This window comes from Oryzias latipes, chromosome 10, assembly GCF_053564925.1.
Source record: "Oryzias latipes strain Hd-rR chromosome 10, Olatipes_Hd-rR_3.1".
Lineage (NCBI taxonomy): Eukaryota > Metazoa > Chordata > Actinopteri > Beloniformes > Adrianichthyidae > Oryzias > Oryzias latipes.
The window spans coordinates 10,301,211-10,320,050 of record NC_136246.1 but is presented as its reverse complement, the minus strand read 5'-3'; the positions used below and the strand labels follow the sequence as shown (position 1 = coordinate 10,320,050).

At 37.5% G+C, this 18,840-nt stretch overlaps 1 protein-coding gene across 2 annotated transcripts in view; it reads right to left on the bottom strand.

Moving 5' to 3' along the window:
• The window catches only part of LOC101168050 (solute carrier family 4 member 11), a 29,901-nt gene extending 11,552 nt beyond the window's left edge, over window positions 1–18,349 (bottom strand). Inside the window, exons 1-8 of one of the 2 annotated variants that reach the window (XM_078953536.1) lie at window positions 18,158–18,349; window positions 6,102–6,152; window positions 5,300–5,383; window positions 4,470–4,513; window positions 2,691–2,907; window positions 2,492–2,573; window positions 1,340–1,463; window positions 827–1,036 (exon numbers count right to left, since the gene is read on the bottom strand). In XM_078953536.1, coding sequence (XP_078809662.1) covers window positions 827–1,036; window positions 1,340–1,463; window positions 2,492–2,573; window positions 2,691–2,907; window positions 4,470–4,513; window positions 5,300–5,383; window positions 6,102–6,152; window positions 18,158–18,218 — 873 coding nt within the window. In that variant the 5' untranslated portion in view covers window positions 18,219–18,349. Of the gene's footprint in view, window positions 1–826; window positions 1,037–1,339; window positions 1,464–2,491; window positions 2,574–2,690; window positions 2,908–4,469; window positions 4,514–5,299; window positions 5,384–6,101; window positions 6,153–13,814; window positions 14,022–18,157 lie in introns of those variants that run through there. The other variant, XM_078953537.1, reaches the window with a different exon arrangement.
• Window positions 18,350–18,840: the final 491 nt, after the last annotated feature.

Sequence of the window (18,840 nt, the reverse complement as noted above, 5' to 3'; positions counted from 1 at the left end):
AAGCCGATAAAAGATCTAGATCAACAAGAGCTTCTGCCTTCCTCATCAAAAATAGACTTCCCTTAGCAACAGTCTAACTGAAAAGAATCCTTGTATTCCAAAATCAGTTGACACCCTAAATATGAGTCTCTTTATCTAATAAAGATGATGGTAATTAATCATCAGTTATTTAGAAGTTGCACTATATGTCTCCTTAGATGAAAGCAAAATGGATTTGTCTATGTAATGGTTTGTTTGGCAGCAGTACACTCACATTTAAGAGTTGTTTTCAACCCACTCAGGATATCAGGTGTCACCACAACCTGTTGTTAAGTGCAGTCTTTTAAAGCCCAAACACATGCTTTCTTTGCCAGCATTTCTGTGTGTTCTCTTCTCTCCAACCTCCTGCTGCAAACACATTTCCTCTTAATTTAAGATCCAGACATAATGAAGTACTTTATCATTGCACAAGGCTTCACACATTCTGCCCTCAGCTCCAAGGAAGGCTTGGCAGCTTTTTTTAGTCTGTTGCCCAGCTGCTTTCATTCCCCGGGCCGGGGCTAATAGAGTGCGGAAAGAGGATACTCGGATAATCTGGCTCAGCTTTACTGCGCCACATCTTTATATGCCTGGGTGGAGACCGAAAATATGAGGGTGGTCTCCACATCTGGAGAAACCAAGCAGCTAGTCGAGTAAATGTTTATATAATGAATGAGCTCTGTTAAACAGATTTATGTCCTCCTGAATTTTCTAGTTTAATGCTGCTTGGCATTTATCGTCAACCTGTTAGTCATATGGCCAGTTAGTATAGCAGGAGGTTCTCTACCGACTGAAACACAATGCCCACCTCAAGCGGTTTTCCTCTCCGTGGATCAGACTCTTCCACCTCTTCCACAATGGTATTTGCATTGACTTCAGAGAGCTGGCGTCGTTGGCTCACAAGCTCTTGCTTGAACTCGTCCTGGGTCCTTGGATCTAAAAGCTTCTCTCTGAAGGAAATGTCAGAGAACATTGTGGCAAATGTTCGGCCAAGTTCAATAGCTGTTTTGGTGCTTTTCTGAAAAACAGTGAGAGTCTGTGTTAGCTTCCGCCACAATGGGTGAATTAACCAGGCTCTTGTCCAACATCAGTGACTTCTAACCCCCTCTCTAAAGAATCATTCTGCTAATATTGTGTTCACCAACACACAATTATTTTTGTTTAATAATGTGCCTCAGACAAAGGTTTAAGATTGTGCTCATAATTCAATGAAAGACAAAAAGATCCACCAAATGATTTTTCTTACTGTTCTGAGTTTACATTTATTGTGATATGCTGTTTAAAAAATGACTCCAAGAATTTGAAAATCTTTGAGATTTACCGTTCGAGGTGGGGCGAGGATAAGAATAACATAGCGAGCTTCGGCACAGTTGACTCCCCAGTTCTGAGGCTTGTCCAAACGAGCAATGCACACTTGACGTCTTTGCAGATTCTTCACAGTTGAGCTTAAAGAGTGATTACAAAACAAGAAATGTTTCATTTTAAAAATGGTGCATTGTATGTGTTTTTTCCAGAGTTGGCTAACGTGACAAAGAGTCGGTGGGACGGCTCATTTTAAATAAACTAATGCAAGACAGCTCTAGGGTTGTGTTATTTGATTGAACTGCATGTGTTTTAGCAAATTGCATCTGTGGATGCAGTGTTTGTAACAATGTGAAATTCACACATCTAATTCTCAATCTTGTCTCCATTTAGTTACAGTTTTGATTTACTTTTTCCACTTTTGGTTTACAACCCAAACAGTTCAGAGGACAAAAATGAGAATCTTTTGATTGAATACAGTCCCTGGTATATGAGAACTGAACTGAGTGACCCCTCCCCGCTGGCTTTCCAGATGGGAAGTAGCTGTTGGTTCCAAGAAACCAAAATCCCATAGATTTCAATAGAGAAATAAACAGCTATTACTCAGTCATTATATTTATCAGAATAACCATTCTTGCTCTGATACCTTTTTAACATGTTCTTGCTAATCCTGATTTTTTATTAATTTTTTTTTCTTTGTTGCAAGTTCTTAAAGTTATAAACTGGCCAATAAGATCCCTACATTGAAGCATTGTTGCCCGCTGGCCCCCATGCCATATGCTTGAAACGTTTGATAAATTTTGTGTAGCCCGCTTTCAAGCGATAGGGATGTGGACTTCCAACAAGCTCACTCTTGATTGATTTGGTTGGTTGCCAAAAAAACAATAACTCAGTCAGACCAATCACTGCTAACCGACATCGTCGGGGTCCAAGGTGGCGGCGTCCATACTGCAAAACATGGTGACTGAATTAACTACATTTTGTTGGACCTTGAATGATGTCACAGTCACTCTGTTCAGTTCTCATATACAGTCAATGTCTGATTGGGATCCATGAGGGTTATAGATAGAAATCTAAAAAAAATACGTTTTTCTAAAGGTAATATCTGGACTACGTCTGAGTTGTTCTAGACCAGCTTCGTAGAACCGTTTGTTGCTGCAGACAGACTCACAGAACACAGAGCCAGGATTGCTGGTAATGAATTCCAGTGGTAGTAGCAGTGACACCCTGAATGGTTTCTGACAGAAGGTGAACTGTGGAATCAATGAAACAAGAGAGTACGACTATATAGTCAAAGATCTGATGGAGTCTTCTCAGCAAATATAACTATTTTTATTCTTTAGCAAATAAATACCAATGCTTTGACTCACCATTACTCTCTTTTCCTCCTTCATCTGTGAACAGAGTAGTCATCACCTCATCCACATCACAGCTGCAGCCCACCTCTGCCAGGTGGGCTATCATTCGCCTCAAGACTTCGTCCAAAGTGGAAGCCTTCTCATCCAGAAGGATGCTTGCCTGGGCCAAAAAGCTGTCGATATCTCTGTGAGCGCGCACTTCTTCTTGGAAGTTCATAGGTTTTACATACTGGTTGGATAAATGGAAAGATGTGAGTCCTCTAAAATGTTAAATGGCTTATACTTGCACTATACTAGCACTTCTTACTACCTTCTTAGAAGACCTAAAGCGCTGTACAGTCACAGTCCTTTTCACCCATTAACAAACACATTCACACACTTATGGTGGCTCTGCTGTCATTAGTGGGTGAACTATCCAACGCTTGGTGAATTTTGCTTCACAATGATAGGAAGTACTGATAGGAAGATTGCTTTTATGGGGTCTGTACAGATTCCCAGTAATGCAGGTCTTGTTATCACAGGGTTCTATTCCTCAGAGCAACTGGACCCTCTACGGTCTTGTTTTTATTATCTTCACATTTCAGTCTTTCTGAAGTTCAGCAACAAAACACAGAAGGGTTCTTTGTCATGTTTTCTAAGGAATAATAATGTGTTTTAGGCCAATTTATTTAGTAATTTTTTCCAGCTCTAAAATTAATATGCTTATTATTTTATTTTCTGGATAGTAAAATCATTTAAATCACGTTATGCCAATACTGTAGAAGCCCAAAGCTAAGGAACAAAGGCCATTAATACGTCAATCTCCAGTTTCTTAGTTTCACCAGCCGTAGAAAGAGGAGAGTTCTTGCCAGTTATGCAGGATCCTGTGCTTTTTTGTCATACAGCAAGAGGTTTAATAAAGACCAAAAAAGTAGGGTAAACTTCTTGAATTTAAGAACAATGATGATAACCAACTTACATGGCAGTATGGGGTTTAGGACAGTGACTTCACAGCAAAGGGAATGGACAATGAAAGCATGCTAAAAGAAACATTTAACTGCTGGTAACTTATAAATATTTTGTTCCCTTACAGAACTAAAAACGTTTTCCAAGATTATTTTGGACTTCCACAAAAGCTATGCTAGGGAGAGATTAAATACAGCTCATCTTTTTAGTTTTAGTGAATATCTAAATAAGGAAGATGTTGATGTATGATTGTATGTTTAGGTGTGAAAAATCATCACCAGTGGCATCCTATCACCATGGATTTTTAACCCCACCCCCCACTCCTACTTTCCCACTGGCGAAATATGAGGACTGAGTGAAAACATATCAAGCCAAGATGGTGAAGGACTACCATTTCGGTCGGGGCTTCTTCTCAGTTTAATCCAATGTTCTTCAATTGCATGAGTGGAATGTGATCTTGTCCAAGTATTGGACACACAATTTGAAAATGTGAGTTTGAATTGAAACAGCATAATAAAGACCTGTGCCATTGTTTTAATTTCTGTGTGGCTTTCTGATGGGAAAAACACCAAATGATTGCTTTGATCAGAAGAGGATGGAGTGGATACAGAGATTTAACAGATGCTGTTTGAAGTGAAAACAGTACATTCATAAAAAAGGTGTAAGTATTTCATGATTTAATGATAATGTGTAGCAGTCAAGTGTGGATGTTAGCTGCGCGCCAAAACAAAACATTTTTTTCAACACAATACATATACTTATATCGATAAAGAACTGTAAAAAGTGTTGCTGAGCATTTTTACATTTTGCAGTTTGAATGTAAAAAAATGGCACTGTAATTCATACCTTTCTTTTCGTGTTTAGAAGTGCAAATCCAGGACTTTCAGTCTCTGTGCAGCAAGAAAAAGCAGAAATTTGTAAATGAACCGTCAGTCTTTCACACAAAATCCTCCAGAGCTGATGTTTTTGGGGGGATCTCAAAGAAAGAGTTAAAAGTTATTAGTTAAAAACCCACTCTGATAAAATCTGTGTTTTTAATATATTCTTGTGGAATTTTTCTGGTGATGGAGGACATATATAAAGAAAATTCAAATAAAACTTGTATTTTTGAATTTTTGAATTCAAATTTGTGTGTATCAGGAGTAGATAAAAAAACTGTTGGAAAAAGCTTGAATTTGTGGCCACGAGCTCCCTTCTCCGCTCCATTTTGTTGCATCCACTTGTAAGCATCCATGAACATCGTCATTTTTCTCATCTGGACTGGCATTTGGCTCAAACCGTACGGCTGATAATGTTGGCTTGGGGTTGTGACAGTCTATAAGCTCGAAGGAGAGCATGTAAATAGAAAGCTCCCAGCACTGGAGTAGGGGAAGGGGGGTGGGGTTGCTATGCACCAACGGTCCCAACCGCAAATAAGAGGTGAATTCCTGATAAATTACTGCCACTCTTCAGACACTGTCCTAGAAATTGACACAGGTTGTGTAAAAATGGAATAATCATAATTAAAAGAGAACTGAGAACCCTTTTACAATAGATCAAAAGATGAATGGAGTAGGTCTTAAAAGGGTTTTCAAGAATGAAGCAGATTTCTAGATGCTGTTTTCTGTCTTTTAGGTCAACAAACACTGTTGAAGTCAAACAGGTAATGTTTCTAACAGCCAACAGTGAACACACACCTGAAACACAGATCTGGATGCTGTTGTCATAAAAGTGCTCCTTGTTGGTGGCAGGTGAGTCGTCCTGCTCCTCATTCTGCAGCTCTGCGCACAAACCAACATTAAGAAGTGAGATAAAAAAAAAACTAAACTATGTGCTGAGTATGATTTAAAAATCAAAAATAAACATGGCCATTAATGTCAGCACATTTGTGAACCTTATATAAGATAAAATGAACATTATTTGGCTGCATTAGCTGCTGCTTGGGACAGATATGCTCTTTTAATCAAGGTTGGGGTTGAGATGCTCGCCACATTAGCTCTGTCTCCATTTAGAGCCGATTTGTTTTACCCTCCCACCATTTTTGCCATCTGTTGACAAGAACACAGCAAACGGAGAAGAGCGGCAGACACAATAAACGTGCCCCTCAGACCAGACATGCAGCAGAATAACAACAGCAGGCTCTCATAAATTCTTTCATTGTATAGAACATTAATATGGCTTCTTTATTACCCATTTTATGGAGGGGGGGGTGCTCACCCAAAGTTAGATAAATGACCCTTGGCAAGCAAACCTTAAAGCCAGGACCATTTCTTCATGCCAACATCAACTCATCAGCCAAGTTATTTACACATTAATTAGGCCTGAGAGCACACTGAGCGTGCTCAGCAGCGTGTTAGAGAATGCAACACACACTGACACTATGACACGTTCATTCCAAATATGCATTGTATTTAATTTAGCGTCCACAGGAAAACATGTAAATATCTAACTCTAAAAAGAGACTGTGCTAAGAGTATGAACTAAGACCAAGTCACGTACCCATTTCTTGGAAAACATATTTATTTGTGGACTTTCTTGTGGATGCAGGTTCTGTGGGAGAAAAGACAAACATGTATATTAATAACTCCTTTTTCTCAGATGTTTTACTACTTAAATCACTTAGACAAAACGACCAAATCTTTCATTATTTACAAAAGGTATAATGCATTTTATGACCAAATATTTGTGAAGAAAAGCAAAACAATTGTTGTTTATTTTGTCAAATTCTCCACCTTTTCAGCAGAAACCCCCCCAAAAAACAAAATGTGCACATTTTTCCAAATGCCATGTGATATCAGCAGATTAAAAAAAATACTTTGAAACATTGGCGATTTGATTTTTTTCTTTTACATTTTATTGTTTCCTTACCGTGACCAAATTAATTCATGACAAACTTTAACTATAAGGGGGCTTAATGATTAATGGAAAAAAATGAAAATGAAAAAATGGTTTGACTCATAGATTTTTATACCAGGCAGGGGAAACAAATTGCAAATACTGCAATGACAAAACCAATGTTGATGGAAAGAAAAAGCTGTTTTGATTGTCTGAATCAAAGAAAAAAGCACCTTTTATGAAAAACAACACTGCTAGATAGTGATTTCAATGGTCAAGAAAGGTTTTCTTTCAGAATCCAAACGGAGAAATTCTAAAAAGAGACCAATTAGGGTGTCTCTATAGACAAATGGCAATAAATAAATAAATAAATAAATAAATGGCACCAGTTTATAAGCCTTGTGAGAACGGGAGTGATGTAGAAAGGGAAAAAAGATAAATTATGCAGGCCATGGTACTTTCAAGACAACAAAGCTAAACCGATCAGGCTCTGACAGTACCATCCAAATCTCTGAAAGGGCAAAAGGACTATTTTCTGTGACCACATCCAGAATCTGATTTTAAATTTAGTCAAAAAAAGCTTTAAGATCTCCACATTATACATGACAAAGCCAGCTGCAGTAAAAGACATGATAAAGACACGAAATTGCTGCAGAAATTAGTCAACTAGAGTTGATAAAAAGTATTTATTTAAAGAAGTTAAACAGATATTCTGAAAATAATCTGCTGGTTTACAGAAATGCTTTAAAATGCTAGCTTTTACAATCTGATAAACTGATTAAAATTCACATGTTATTATGAATTAATAACCACATCCACATGTTTGTATGCTGTCTTAAAATCCAAAATGAACAACCTGAAATGGATTAAAGCTTGTAAACAAAATAAAAGTCCTCTTTTACATGTCCTAGCTTGGAGCAGCAGGAGGAAGCTTGTTTTAATAAAGACGTTTCAAACAAACCAAAGCATCCTGATAAAACTGGGTAAACCTGAACCCATGCAGACTGACTGCCTGACCTTGAGGTGCCTTTTTGAGCAACAGTAGTTCTCATTTTTCAAAGGGTGACATTTCTAGTATTTTTATTTTATTTTATCACCTAACAAACAAGACATTCACATTTTTTTCAAATTAAAACAAAATCGTTAATTTTAAGTTGGGTAGTTGTTACTCAACATTCTATCTGTGCTTGGCTTATTACTCTAAATTTTTTAAATATTCTTTTTTTCTATTATATTCCAGAGAAGTGAGAAAATAGAAGCAGATTTAGGTTTTGGAAAAAAAGAGAAATATCCTGAAGGACTGATATTCTCTGACATCAAATATGTGTTGATGTGATGTTTGTATGGGATCGTGTTTCTGCAAGGCTTCTGCAGCTGCCCAGAGGAGCTTTTTCATAGCCTCAGGTGGAGTTTGGCTCCAGGGCTTCAACAGCAATGCTGTATCTTACTGCAGATTAGAAAGAACATTCCCAGGCCTCCTCCACATCACAGGACGTTGCTCAAACAACAGGCTGCCTCTAAGTTGCTGCAATAACCTGTTTGTGTTAGATCTGGCTGCACTGATGACGGCTTCACTTTTCAAGTTTTGCTTTACATACAGAAAAGGTTAATGCTGATGTCAATAATAAATGCATGCGCGAGTTGGATTTGAAGATGAATGAGTACAAGAGCCTAAAAATCTACTGAGGTTAACTGTTGTTTCGCACTATAAGTCACCCCAGGGTATAAATTGCAGCACCCAAAAGATGTATAATAAAGAAGAAAAAGCCATATATAAGTCGCACTGGAGTATAAGTCGCACTTTTGGGAGGAAAGTGCAATGCTTCTGAACAATTGCATCAAGCCCAGCTTAATGCTGTGTTCACACTGAGCGTGATTCACATGTTAAATTTGTGTCCACCCTCTCTTTTTTGAGCCAATGTGTTAATGATCATCTTCCTATGTCGATGCTGAATGCTTATCCAAAAATGTGTTGGTAACATTTTAGGCCTCATCACTACATGGAAGTCTTTACTGCATCTCCCATTACAATGCATGGAAGACTGTACTGATGTTTAGAGACTATGTTTATTAATTTTGAGGAGCTCTACCAAAGCATCAGTAATCACGTCTCCATGTCTGAGTTCATGAGGTCATTCAGTCCGGTGGGCTTCAGCATCTACTGCAGGAGCTGCGTATGAATGGACACGCTTTCAACAGTACTTCCGTGTCTCTGTGACCCAGTTTGATGACTTGCTGTCCCAATTTAGTCGAAGAAGGAAAAATATAAACAATAATAACAATAATACATTTTATTTCAAGCGCCATTCAAGTCACCCAAGGTCGCTGTACAAGGTTAAAATAAGAAAAACAGAATAAAACATCAATAAGAAATTAACAGAGTAAAACATGAGTAAACATAAAGACATAATAAAAAAAACATTTAAGATAAATACATAAAAAATTGTAGGATAGAAAAACAGACAGACAAACAGACAAATGAGGTTGCGTTAACTAAATGGATTAACTGTATGATTGTTTGAAGACATGAGTCTTGATGAGATGAGTAGAACAAGAATAAACTTAGAGGACTATTTTTTTTCACTGTCTCAATGCAAATATGTATATCTATCCACAGCCCCCTCTAGTGGTTGTTCGTGGGAAAATAACAAATTTACGAGCCTACCGTAATTTCCGGACTATAAGCCGCTACTTTTTTCCTGCGCTTACAGCCCTGCAGCTTATTCAGTGACGCGGGTAATTTATGGATTTAATTGGCAGCCGCCATGTACGTACTTTTGGACTCAGTGCATGGTTTGAATTCTCTATCCAACTCCAAGCAACAAGTCATTTATTTTTCAACACACCTCTAAGCAGCCAAACAGCATGGACTTGACTTCAGGTCTTAGACACTTCAGTCATGGTTCAACATAAGAAACACGCATGCCCGGCCGCATCCCAGAATCCTTTGGTGCCATTAGACCCAACGTGCACGTGATCGCCACTACAATATGATGCAGCTTTCAAGTTAAAAGCAATCGTTAAAAGCAGCGTGAAAAAATCCACCATCACCAACGGGTTTGGAAAAGCCGGTCAGCTGCTGACGGAAAAGCTGCAATCTGCAGCTGGGCTGCACGTAAATATGTGGGAATAACATCAGCCTTTATTTTGTCGGGACACGACTGGAAACACAAATTGACGTGGTCGTTTTAACTGTTTCTAAGGACTGAGCGGAATTTTGCATTGAAAAGCTCACAGCCTCTGTGTGAGCTGGAGACGTGTTCTCCTGCTGCTCGTTCACATAGAGCTGCGAGGCCGATGGCAGTCTGATGGCTCCCACACGTAACAACGCATCCGCCCCTCATACACAAAATGTACAGTATTAAGTCCGATTGCTCTGCACAGACACGATCTGCTCCGACCACCGGCGCAATGGGGACGAAGCGCTACTCTCTGGAGCCGCCCTGGCCAGGGGTGTCGGAGAACATAGGAAGGGGAGACAAGGAGCGCGCGGGGCGAGCGCGGAGCGTAGAGGCGTCCGCGGAGCAACAGTGTTTGTTGTGGAAGGAAACTTCTGACGCAAACGCCGCACTGAGGTGCGCGTATCGCGCTGAGGCGCGCGCTTTTCAGTCGCCGCTGCTTTATTTTACTGGTGTGTTTTTTTAACCAGCCCCGTTACCACCATAATGCTGCCGCGACACAAGCGGAAGGACAGCTGTTCTTCCGTTCGCCCCTCCATCCACTGCTGCTCCTTGCTCATTCTTAAACACGTACAACAGTGTGGCGAGCCGGGTTAGACCCGCCTTTAGCCCCTAAGACTCATGGGAAATGGGGGATCGCGGATGTAAATTTCCTCATCATAACTGAGGGATGTAATGTTGATTATATGGTTACTTTTTGTAATTTTATGTATGATACCTGGATTATCAATAAGTAAAAAAAACTAAAAAAATAAAAATAAAAAATAAAAAAACATAACTGAGGAACTTGTGAACAGAATATAGAGGTCCATGCTGTTTAGCAGATGTGGGTGTATTCAAAAACATGAGTCTGAGGCAAGGCTGTCTCCTCCCAGTGTGCTAATGAAATGCACGTAGTTTTGGAGTCAGGATGTGATTTGTCAGGCTGACCATGTTGCATAATGCATGCGGCTTGTACTCTGACGCGGCTTGTGTATGTACAAATGAAGTTAAACACGTGAAAATGGGTGGGTGCGGCTTGTAATCGGGTGTGCTCTATAGTCTGGAAATTACGGTATTTATTTAAAAAAAACATATAAGTACACATATAAGTTGTACCTAAATACACTGTAAGTTGCACTGCTGGCCAAACTATGCAAAAAAACAAACAAATGCGACATACTCAGAAAGATACAGTACCGGTAATATAACATGTGAGTTATTCTCTCTTTTTGTCACTGCTCACTCACAAACTTGTGTAAAACAGAGTGTAAAGATAATAAATTGCCACTTTAAAAATAAAATATTTATTTGAATCATATAGTTACCACTGTGGTCAGTTCAAGCAGCTAGGTTTTGACATGAGTCATTGGGACTGATGGCAGGAGCAGCTCGCCTTAAGTATTTTCATCTACACCAATAGGTGTGTAAACTTTTCACAAAAAGCGCCAGATGTGCTGAGAATGTGTACAATTGGTTTTCTAGCCGGACACTTTTGAACCCTTTATAAATGAAAATACTAGACCTTTACTGATTATGCTAGGGGAAACTGTTTGCTCATAGCAACAATGCAAAAAACTGCCCCTATACACAAGGTTTTGCAGCACAATCTTCATCAGTGGGTCAGATGGTCCTATGAACTTTACATGTTTGTCTAATTTTTGTCTAATTTTTCATCGATGAAAGCATATTTTATTTATTATAAGACGGATAATCCTCTGTCTGCAAGCACAAGTAATTTCACGTTAACGGGTTAGTTTTTGTTAGTGAACTAAGAACAAAAAGAAGCATCAACAGTTATCAAAACATTATAATGCACCATGGTCCAGGCTCATTTAAGCTTTCAGATCCTCAAAAATGTAGAAATTGCAAGATATTAATGATTTAGGGAAACTTACTAAATGACTGAATCCAAATGTATAAAATGTAGATTTGGTAAAAGACAAACAAACAAAAACCTAAAACATTACTTCAAGACGATTGAAATGTGAACATTTGAACAAGACAAATAAACAGGATAACAAAGTGACAACAAGAGAAAACGTAGACGTGAACCGATGGATAAAACATTGGATGATGAAAAAAAACATGAGAGTCATAGTGGTTGCAGTCAAAACAGAGCAAAACTATTAAACTTATAAAACACCAAAACTATACATGACGACTAAACCTAAAGTATAAACCCTATAGCAATTTGTTTTGGTACAAATGTCTGTGATTGAATTTTAATACTAATTTGTGTGTCCTTGTATTCATATATAGTGCTTTTCTACCTTCCTTGAAGGTTAAAAGTGCTTTACATTCACAGTTCCATTCACCCATACAGTACACACACACATGGCAAAGTGGGGTTCAGTGTCTTGCTCAAGGACACTTTGACACATGGGCGTTCACACAGTTAATAAGCTTGTATCCACACACCTAAAAGTATGTTTCTGATCCACACAGGAATTTGCGACAGGCTCATAGCTGCATTCTTATGGTTGCTTCAGTTTATTTGTATTAGAGAGCCCTGCAAAGGTGCCGGCAAGCTAATCAGTGTATCTAAGTTGAGGTAATTCAGAGATGTGGTGAGGTTTACCATCTACTTCGGGAACTGCATCTGAATGACGACCGCTTAAACGTTACTTTCATGTCTCTGTTGCCAAGTTTGAGGCCTTATTGTTACTGCATTTGAAAGAAAAATAAAAGGAGAGAACCTTTACATTTTTTTCTTAATATGAATATGAAAAAACATCATAAGGTTTAGGGTGACGAGCTTTCCCGCCATTTAATTCTGGACTCCATCCGCTGATCACACCATTAAGCTCCAAATTGGTTGATGTGAGGCCAATTTTTTTCCCACGTTCAGATTTTTGCGCTCTGGCGATTTTGACATGAAAATTTGAAAGAAAAGCACCTCTTACTTTTTTTCATTGAATTAGCGTTAAAAACAGCCGCCCCAATGCGTGTTTCACTAGCATTTGACAATATCACAACTTTTAACGTAATGTGTTCTATGTTTCTTTTATCAAGCAAAAAAGACAGACTTTAAACATAACAGGCGTTTTTATTTTCCTACTATCTTCCAAGATAGTGTCTAGAAAAACACAAGAAAGTAGAATCATTGTTGGGTCTAAGAACTCTGCAAGGTAACAAGAAGTGGTCAAATGCACAGCTGAGCCTTGTCAAAATGTAAGCACGCTACTGTAGGATGTATGTGACCTTTAGCTCCAGTTTAAGTTGTTCATCATGTACATGTTCTTTAGCTTTGTTTGTATCAGGAAGGAGGAACTGCAGCTCATTCCACTTCAACACCTAAAAAAGGCTCCAGATAAGACAAGCTAATGTTTGTTCATCTGACTGGACAAACTGCTGTTTCTATCACACCTGATGTACTGTACCCAGCAAAGAACAGGTGTAAGTGCACTACACACACACACACATAAGCACACACATGCAATTAGCCATCACAGACAAATGCAAGTTACAGACAAGTACAAATTTGGCATCAGTCCTTGTCAGGCAAAATTTGAAAAGCTTATTTTACTCCAGTAGCTTAAGTTTGTCACTATTAATGTGATGAAGTAAAAATTAAAATCGACTTTTATCTTATTTCCATTGACAAATTATCATTATTTTACAAAGAATATGACTTCTAATGTCAACCAAAGAGAGAATCAAAGCACATTGGAATTCAGCAGATTAGAACATCGTCTACCAGATAATCGTCTTAAACCTTGACCTGATTAGAAAAAAAAAGCAGTGAAAAATCTTGTTGATTCTTTTAACTCGTTAACTGTACTGCAGACGGAATTTGTTCAACAGTTAATTCATATTTTCTTTTAATTTATATTACTTAAGAAGGTTTTTGAGTTGCCTGTATACCACAAAACTCAAAAAAATTTAATTAGCAGGGGATAAAATCCGACAGCTGTTCATAGGATTTGTTGTTTAGATGTTGAGAAAGGCATGAAAAAGTTGACAAAACTAACATTTCTAAATCTTTTTTTTTGTTTCGTTTTTAATTGGCTCTTAGAGATCCACAACAAAGTTAGGAGAACAAAAGTACAATTTACTGCCACGATGTGAAAGTTAAACACATTTTTGTTCTTTTTAAATACAGTCTGCCCACACACCTGATCCATGGCATTACAGAGAATCACGCTGAGATTTTCTTTTGTAAAAGGTCGGGTTGCATCACCATAGACCTCATCCACTCTACTCTTTAAAAACTCACCAGACGGAACAAAACGAAGGACCCTTTTAGCTTCCATGGTCTCCAGGCTTTTGAGGAGAAAGTCTTTCCAACTTTCAACCCATCCTTTTTTTTCTGTTCACCCCTTAACCTGGACTCAAAAGTGATCCTTTCCTACAGCCTGCTTTATTCACACAGCCGTGCACTCTCATGTTAAGGAGGAAGCAACTCACTGCACCTCCTCCAGGAGCACACTGGCTTCGGGGGGGCCATGGGAACAAAAAGGTGTTTATTCTTGGGGGGGGGGGGTTGGCTAGGTACAATTTTGAAGGAAGACATTAGTTTCAATAATTTCTTTCTGATTAGTCATAAACACTGTGACAAACCTGTATTTTTAATTGCAATTGTTTTTTTATTTTAATCTATAGAACCTATAGAAATGAATTTACAAGTATTTCATTCAGTTCAATTTCTTTAGTTTTTAAAATCATAATTTTATCCTCACTTCTATGGCTGCAAAGATTTGTCTCTGACATTTACCACCATTATCTTTAGCCCTTGTGCTATTTTATGGGGTCCAGATTACCTACCATGACAAAGGTGGAAAGATTTCATGTAATCCATGGACACCAGTGAAGATCACAAATCATTGAAGTAAAAAGGTTCAGAGCACTGTCTAGTGGGTCTAGATGACCCAACTCCCAATGTTAAAGTGCCTAGGATAGCACAAGGGTTACTGGAACAATAAACCAATGAATTTAAACACATTTTGTATTTTCAGCTTCTTTGAGTAAAGTTACAGATCGACTAAGTGTAGTTTTCTGTAATTTGCTGATAAAAGTCTTGTGGGGTCCAGATGACCCAACTCCCAATGTTAAAGTGTCTTGGATTGCACAAGGGTTAGACTATGCTGTTGTCTTGGCTCAGCATTTTTTCACCAGTTTTCACCTTCTTCCAAACTTCCTAAATCCCACTCCAATCATCTTTTTATCTAGTTTTTTTAAAGCGTTACTGGTCTTTTAATTGTGTTTATGCCATTTTTAGCTAAAATTAAAAAAACCTGTGTCATTTTCTAGGACATCATTTCATGGAGCCGTAGGAGTTCTTTAGCAATTTGCCTTTGAGTTGTGGGCGGGACTGTTGGCACGGAGTAAGCCCATTAGCCATCCGTTTACACTGTCTCCCACTATCTTACAGCCCCTCACAACCTCAACCAAACATTACCAGTGCAACAAAAATGGTGAGCAATATTTGAGCTATGCAGTTGTACCGTTTTGATCCAGATTCCAGCTCAGACGAGGAAAACAAAGTCGTTTAGGGACCTATTTGTCTGGAAGTGGATAAATCAGAATGGAGTAGAGCAGGGAGCTTGTAGCCTGCTCTTTTTCAATCTTTTTCAAACAGCATTTTTTTTCTCTGCTCCTGATTCACAATTATTAGATACATATTCAGAAGTGCTCCTTTTTAAGCTCAGTTTTCTGTATATTTGTCCTCTATTATCAGAAAAATGTCACAAAATATCATCTTAAAAACACCACTAGCACAATTTCACAATTGGGTCTTTACCTGACATGATGTGCTCCATGGTTACCAGCACTGCCTGAATGTCTGTATTCAATTCAAAAGGTCAAAGAGGACAAGAAAGGGTTTCAGATGCAAAAAGCACTGTGGATTCAACAGTTTATGCACTACAGGCTTAAGAATTAGAATTTTTATGAGAAATATTTGTTGAGAAATTAAAGCACTTAAGCTCTGAAGGGCTTCAAAATGAAGAGGTAATAATTGTTAATTAGATTAAAAAAACATAAATGAACAGGATTTCTACTGAAATGTTTTTTAATCAATTTTTGAAATTATTTTTGGTTGAGCTATAATCTACTTTTGTACACATCTAGAAATTCCTGTAGAAATTACTACATTTTAGCAATCACTACTCATGTGACACAAATGATGCATTGTAATAAAAAAATAATAAAAACATAAAGAATAGAAACCTAAATACTAAAAGAACTTACAGTCATTTGTTAAATGTCTATAACAAATAAAACCTCCTTCTAAAATATTTTTTCATGTAATTTTTTAATTTACAACTTTTTATCATAAATTTCTAATTAAGTTGAAGCATTCTGAAATAGACCGTTTTCAAATTGTACATCAATTTTAAAACATGACATTAATAGTCAAAAAACCCTCACTATTTTTTAATGTAATTTAATTAACAAATCTTAACAGTCAGAAGAGTTACAGAAAGTTGATGAAAAAAACTTGATTTGTCTTGACGTTTTATCTAAAAGTTGTTGGTTGTGTTGCCAGAAGTGAAGGATTGTGAGGCCAAAAGCAACAAATATACCCCATCCAACGCTGGGAACTTTATACAGAGATGGAAAACAATCCTTGACCTGGTTTAAGGGTTGACTTTGTTTTCCTGCCTCTTTATTCCTAACTGCACAGTGTATTTATTCACATTAACCTGCCCGTTGTTTTCTAGAATTTACAAGTCTTGTAAAACTTTAATGTGGCTATTTTTATTTGACATCAAAGGTAATCATGGAGAACATCTTCGGTGGGTTTTACTCAAACATCTTGAGATTTGATCAGGAAAAGAACACACACTGAATAAACTGCAAAAACATTAATTTCACTAAGACTAAAAACGTTTAACTCTTGATTCCCAAACAGCTTCACATACATGATGGCTTGCTTTGGACCCACTGTGGCTATTGTCATCACTTAAAAAAACAGTTTCACAAAGCAAAAATACTTCCAATAATATAAATAAATGAATTATTTAAACTGATTTTTTTTTTTACTGTTAGGACCTAAATACCAAATGTTTTTTTTTTTTTTTTACCATCAGAGGGCAGCACAGCCATTCCTGACGCACATTCACACACATAAAACACTACACAAGCACATGCATTTCTCATGATGGTTGCTAAATAAAATATATTTAAAGCTAAAGCTATAAAGCTGTTAAAAGAGGCTAGTTTGAATCCCCTGTGGGTAATCTGAGGTTTACTGATTGTTTTTTCAGTCTGAGAGTTTGGTCATATAAGATTATTTGGATTGATCATTCACTAAACTGAAGCGCACCATGTGTCAATTTTATAGGATAAATACACAGAGCCCTGAAAAACCATGAACTGAACTTTGTTGCCATGTGAAGAAGTTGTGTCATTCACTTTTTGTTTACCTTTTCATCCTCACATTTTTCCATATTAAAATATAAAAATGTGAATCTTTTTGGGCCATTCTAAGCAAATGTTTGAATCAGACTGATAGATAAATGAAATGAGGTCTAAGCTATCAAATTCTACTTTTTTTTCTACTGGTGCTCTGTCTTCTTTACTGCTTTGTGAATGCATAACTACATGCCTAAAGCCTGTTAAAAAAGATTTTTTTTTTAAACAACAATTTCTTCACATAAGACAACAAACTGAATTTGAATTCAACATTTCTTTTCCAAACATTTTAAGCATTCACTCACATTGTGCAGATGTGCTCAAGGCAGGCCTCGCAACTGCAATTTTGTGGCTTCTACTGTAAAACATTAATGAGTCTTCACAAACATATGTGTTGAAACTGACCAAACACCTAAACGACACTGCATAACAAATATTTTGACTTCAACATGAAAAGTAACCTTTTAAAAATGTCCAGACTCCCCCGCATGATTTCTACCTTGATAACACATTGGACTGACTGAATAAATTAGCTAACATTTTAACAGCTAGTAGACATGCATGTGTAACAAGGTGGATCATTCACAGTCAAACATTAAAAATAGACACATGTCCAGGCAAACTGTACCATGTGTTTGTACTTACTGCGACTGGGGCTACATTCTATTCCGCTGCTGAATACACCAGACGAAAGTAAACTCATGAATACCACTTTTAGCTGTAAATGAGTAATTTCATTATATATAAAATGGGCTTTAGAAGATTTCATCTGCATGACATAAACACGGCCTGAAGGTTGTTTCTGCTCCACAGGTGGGAAAGTTTAGCAACTTGATAGTTTCTATAAAACTTCAAGGTTTAAAGACATATTTTCTGGGAACTTTTCACTAATTATTTTGCACTTTGAACACAATTATACCATAGGCAACAAATGCCATCTCCTTTTACACAAAAGTAACAAACCTTCAGCATGAGTAAGATTTTTCTGGACATTATTACTCAAAAAGACGTAAAAATTTAAAAAATCCAATTGAGTACTTAAGTATAAGTCAAAAAGTAACTGTCATAATTACTACTTGAGTAAACAGTGGAGCTTGCCTAATTGATTTGTTGTTTAGATAATATGGAGTCAGTCCGGGTAACTATATTGATCATTTGAAAATATTTCCGTCCTGTCGCTCATTGGGGACATCAAAGTCTCACCTTCAGCAAAACGATTGACTGTGACTCCAGACATTTCTTCTGCTTCCTCTCCTGGCTTCATGGTGCTGGAATTTTGCAGTTCTAAGTAAAAGTTCCGATTTTTTTCACTAATTAGAAGGAAAATGTTATACTGTGACAAGGGGCACACGGATGTTGAATAAAAGCTGCAAGTTGTCACATACAAGCCCACAGGTAGATAGGAGCAGGGTCGCTGACAATGAATAACAATTTAATGTCCTTCCTGCCAATCACAGGCCTCCTGGGAGAAGGCAAAACATTGCAGGTACGTCAAGGGAGGGGGGGTGTCTCAGCACAAAGATAAGTACAAGCGTAAAAAATAAAGCTGCTATTTTTAGCACAATTTTGCAATCTTTAGTACTTTTAGGTGTGAATTCGCAGTGCTTCAATTTTTGTGATCAAATACATGATTAAGATGTTATCAGTAATTCATTTGCACTGATGTTGGTGATATTCCTTTAATAATCTATTTAGAGAGAAGTTAAGGCATAAAGATAGTTTAAATGCAGTAATTTATATATGATCATCACATGTTTGCATCACATGTTGCTGGGGAATCTTTTGTGACAGGAGCAATGAAGTGTGAAGATTGTGTCCTTTTGTTTGCTTTGAGTTCTTGGTTCTTGTGTGTTTCCTCTGTCACAGTGACACAACGTTCAAGCTGT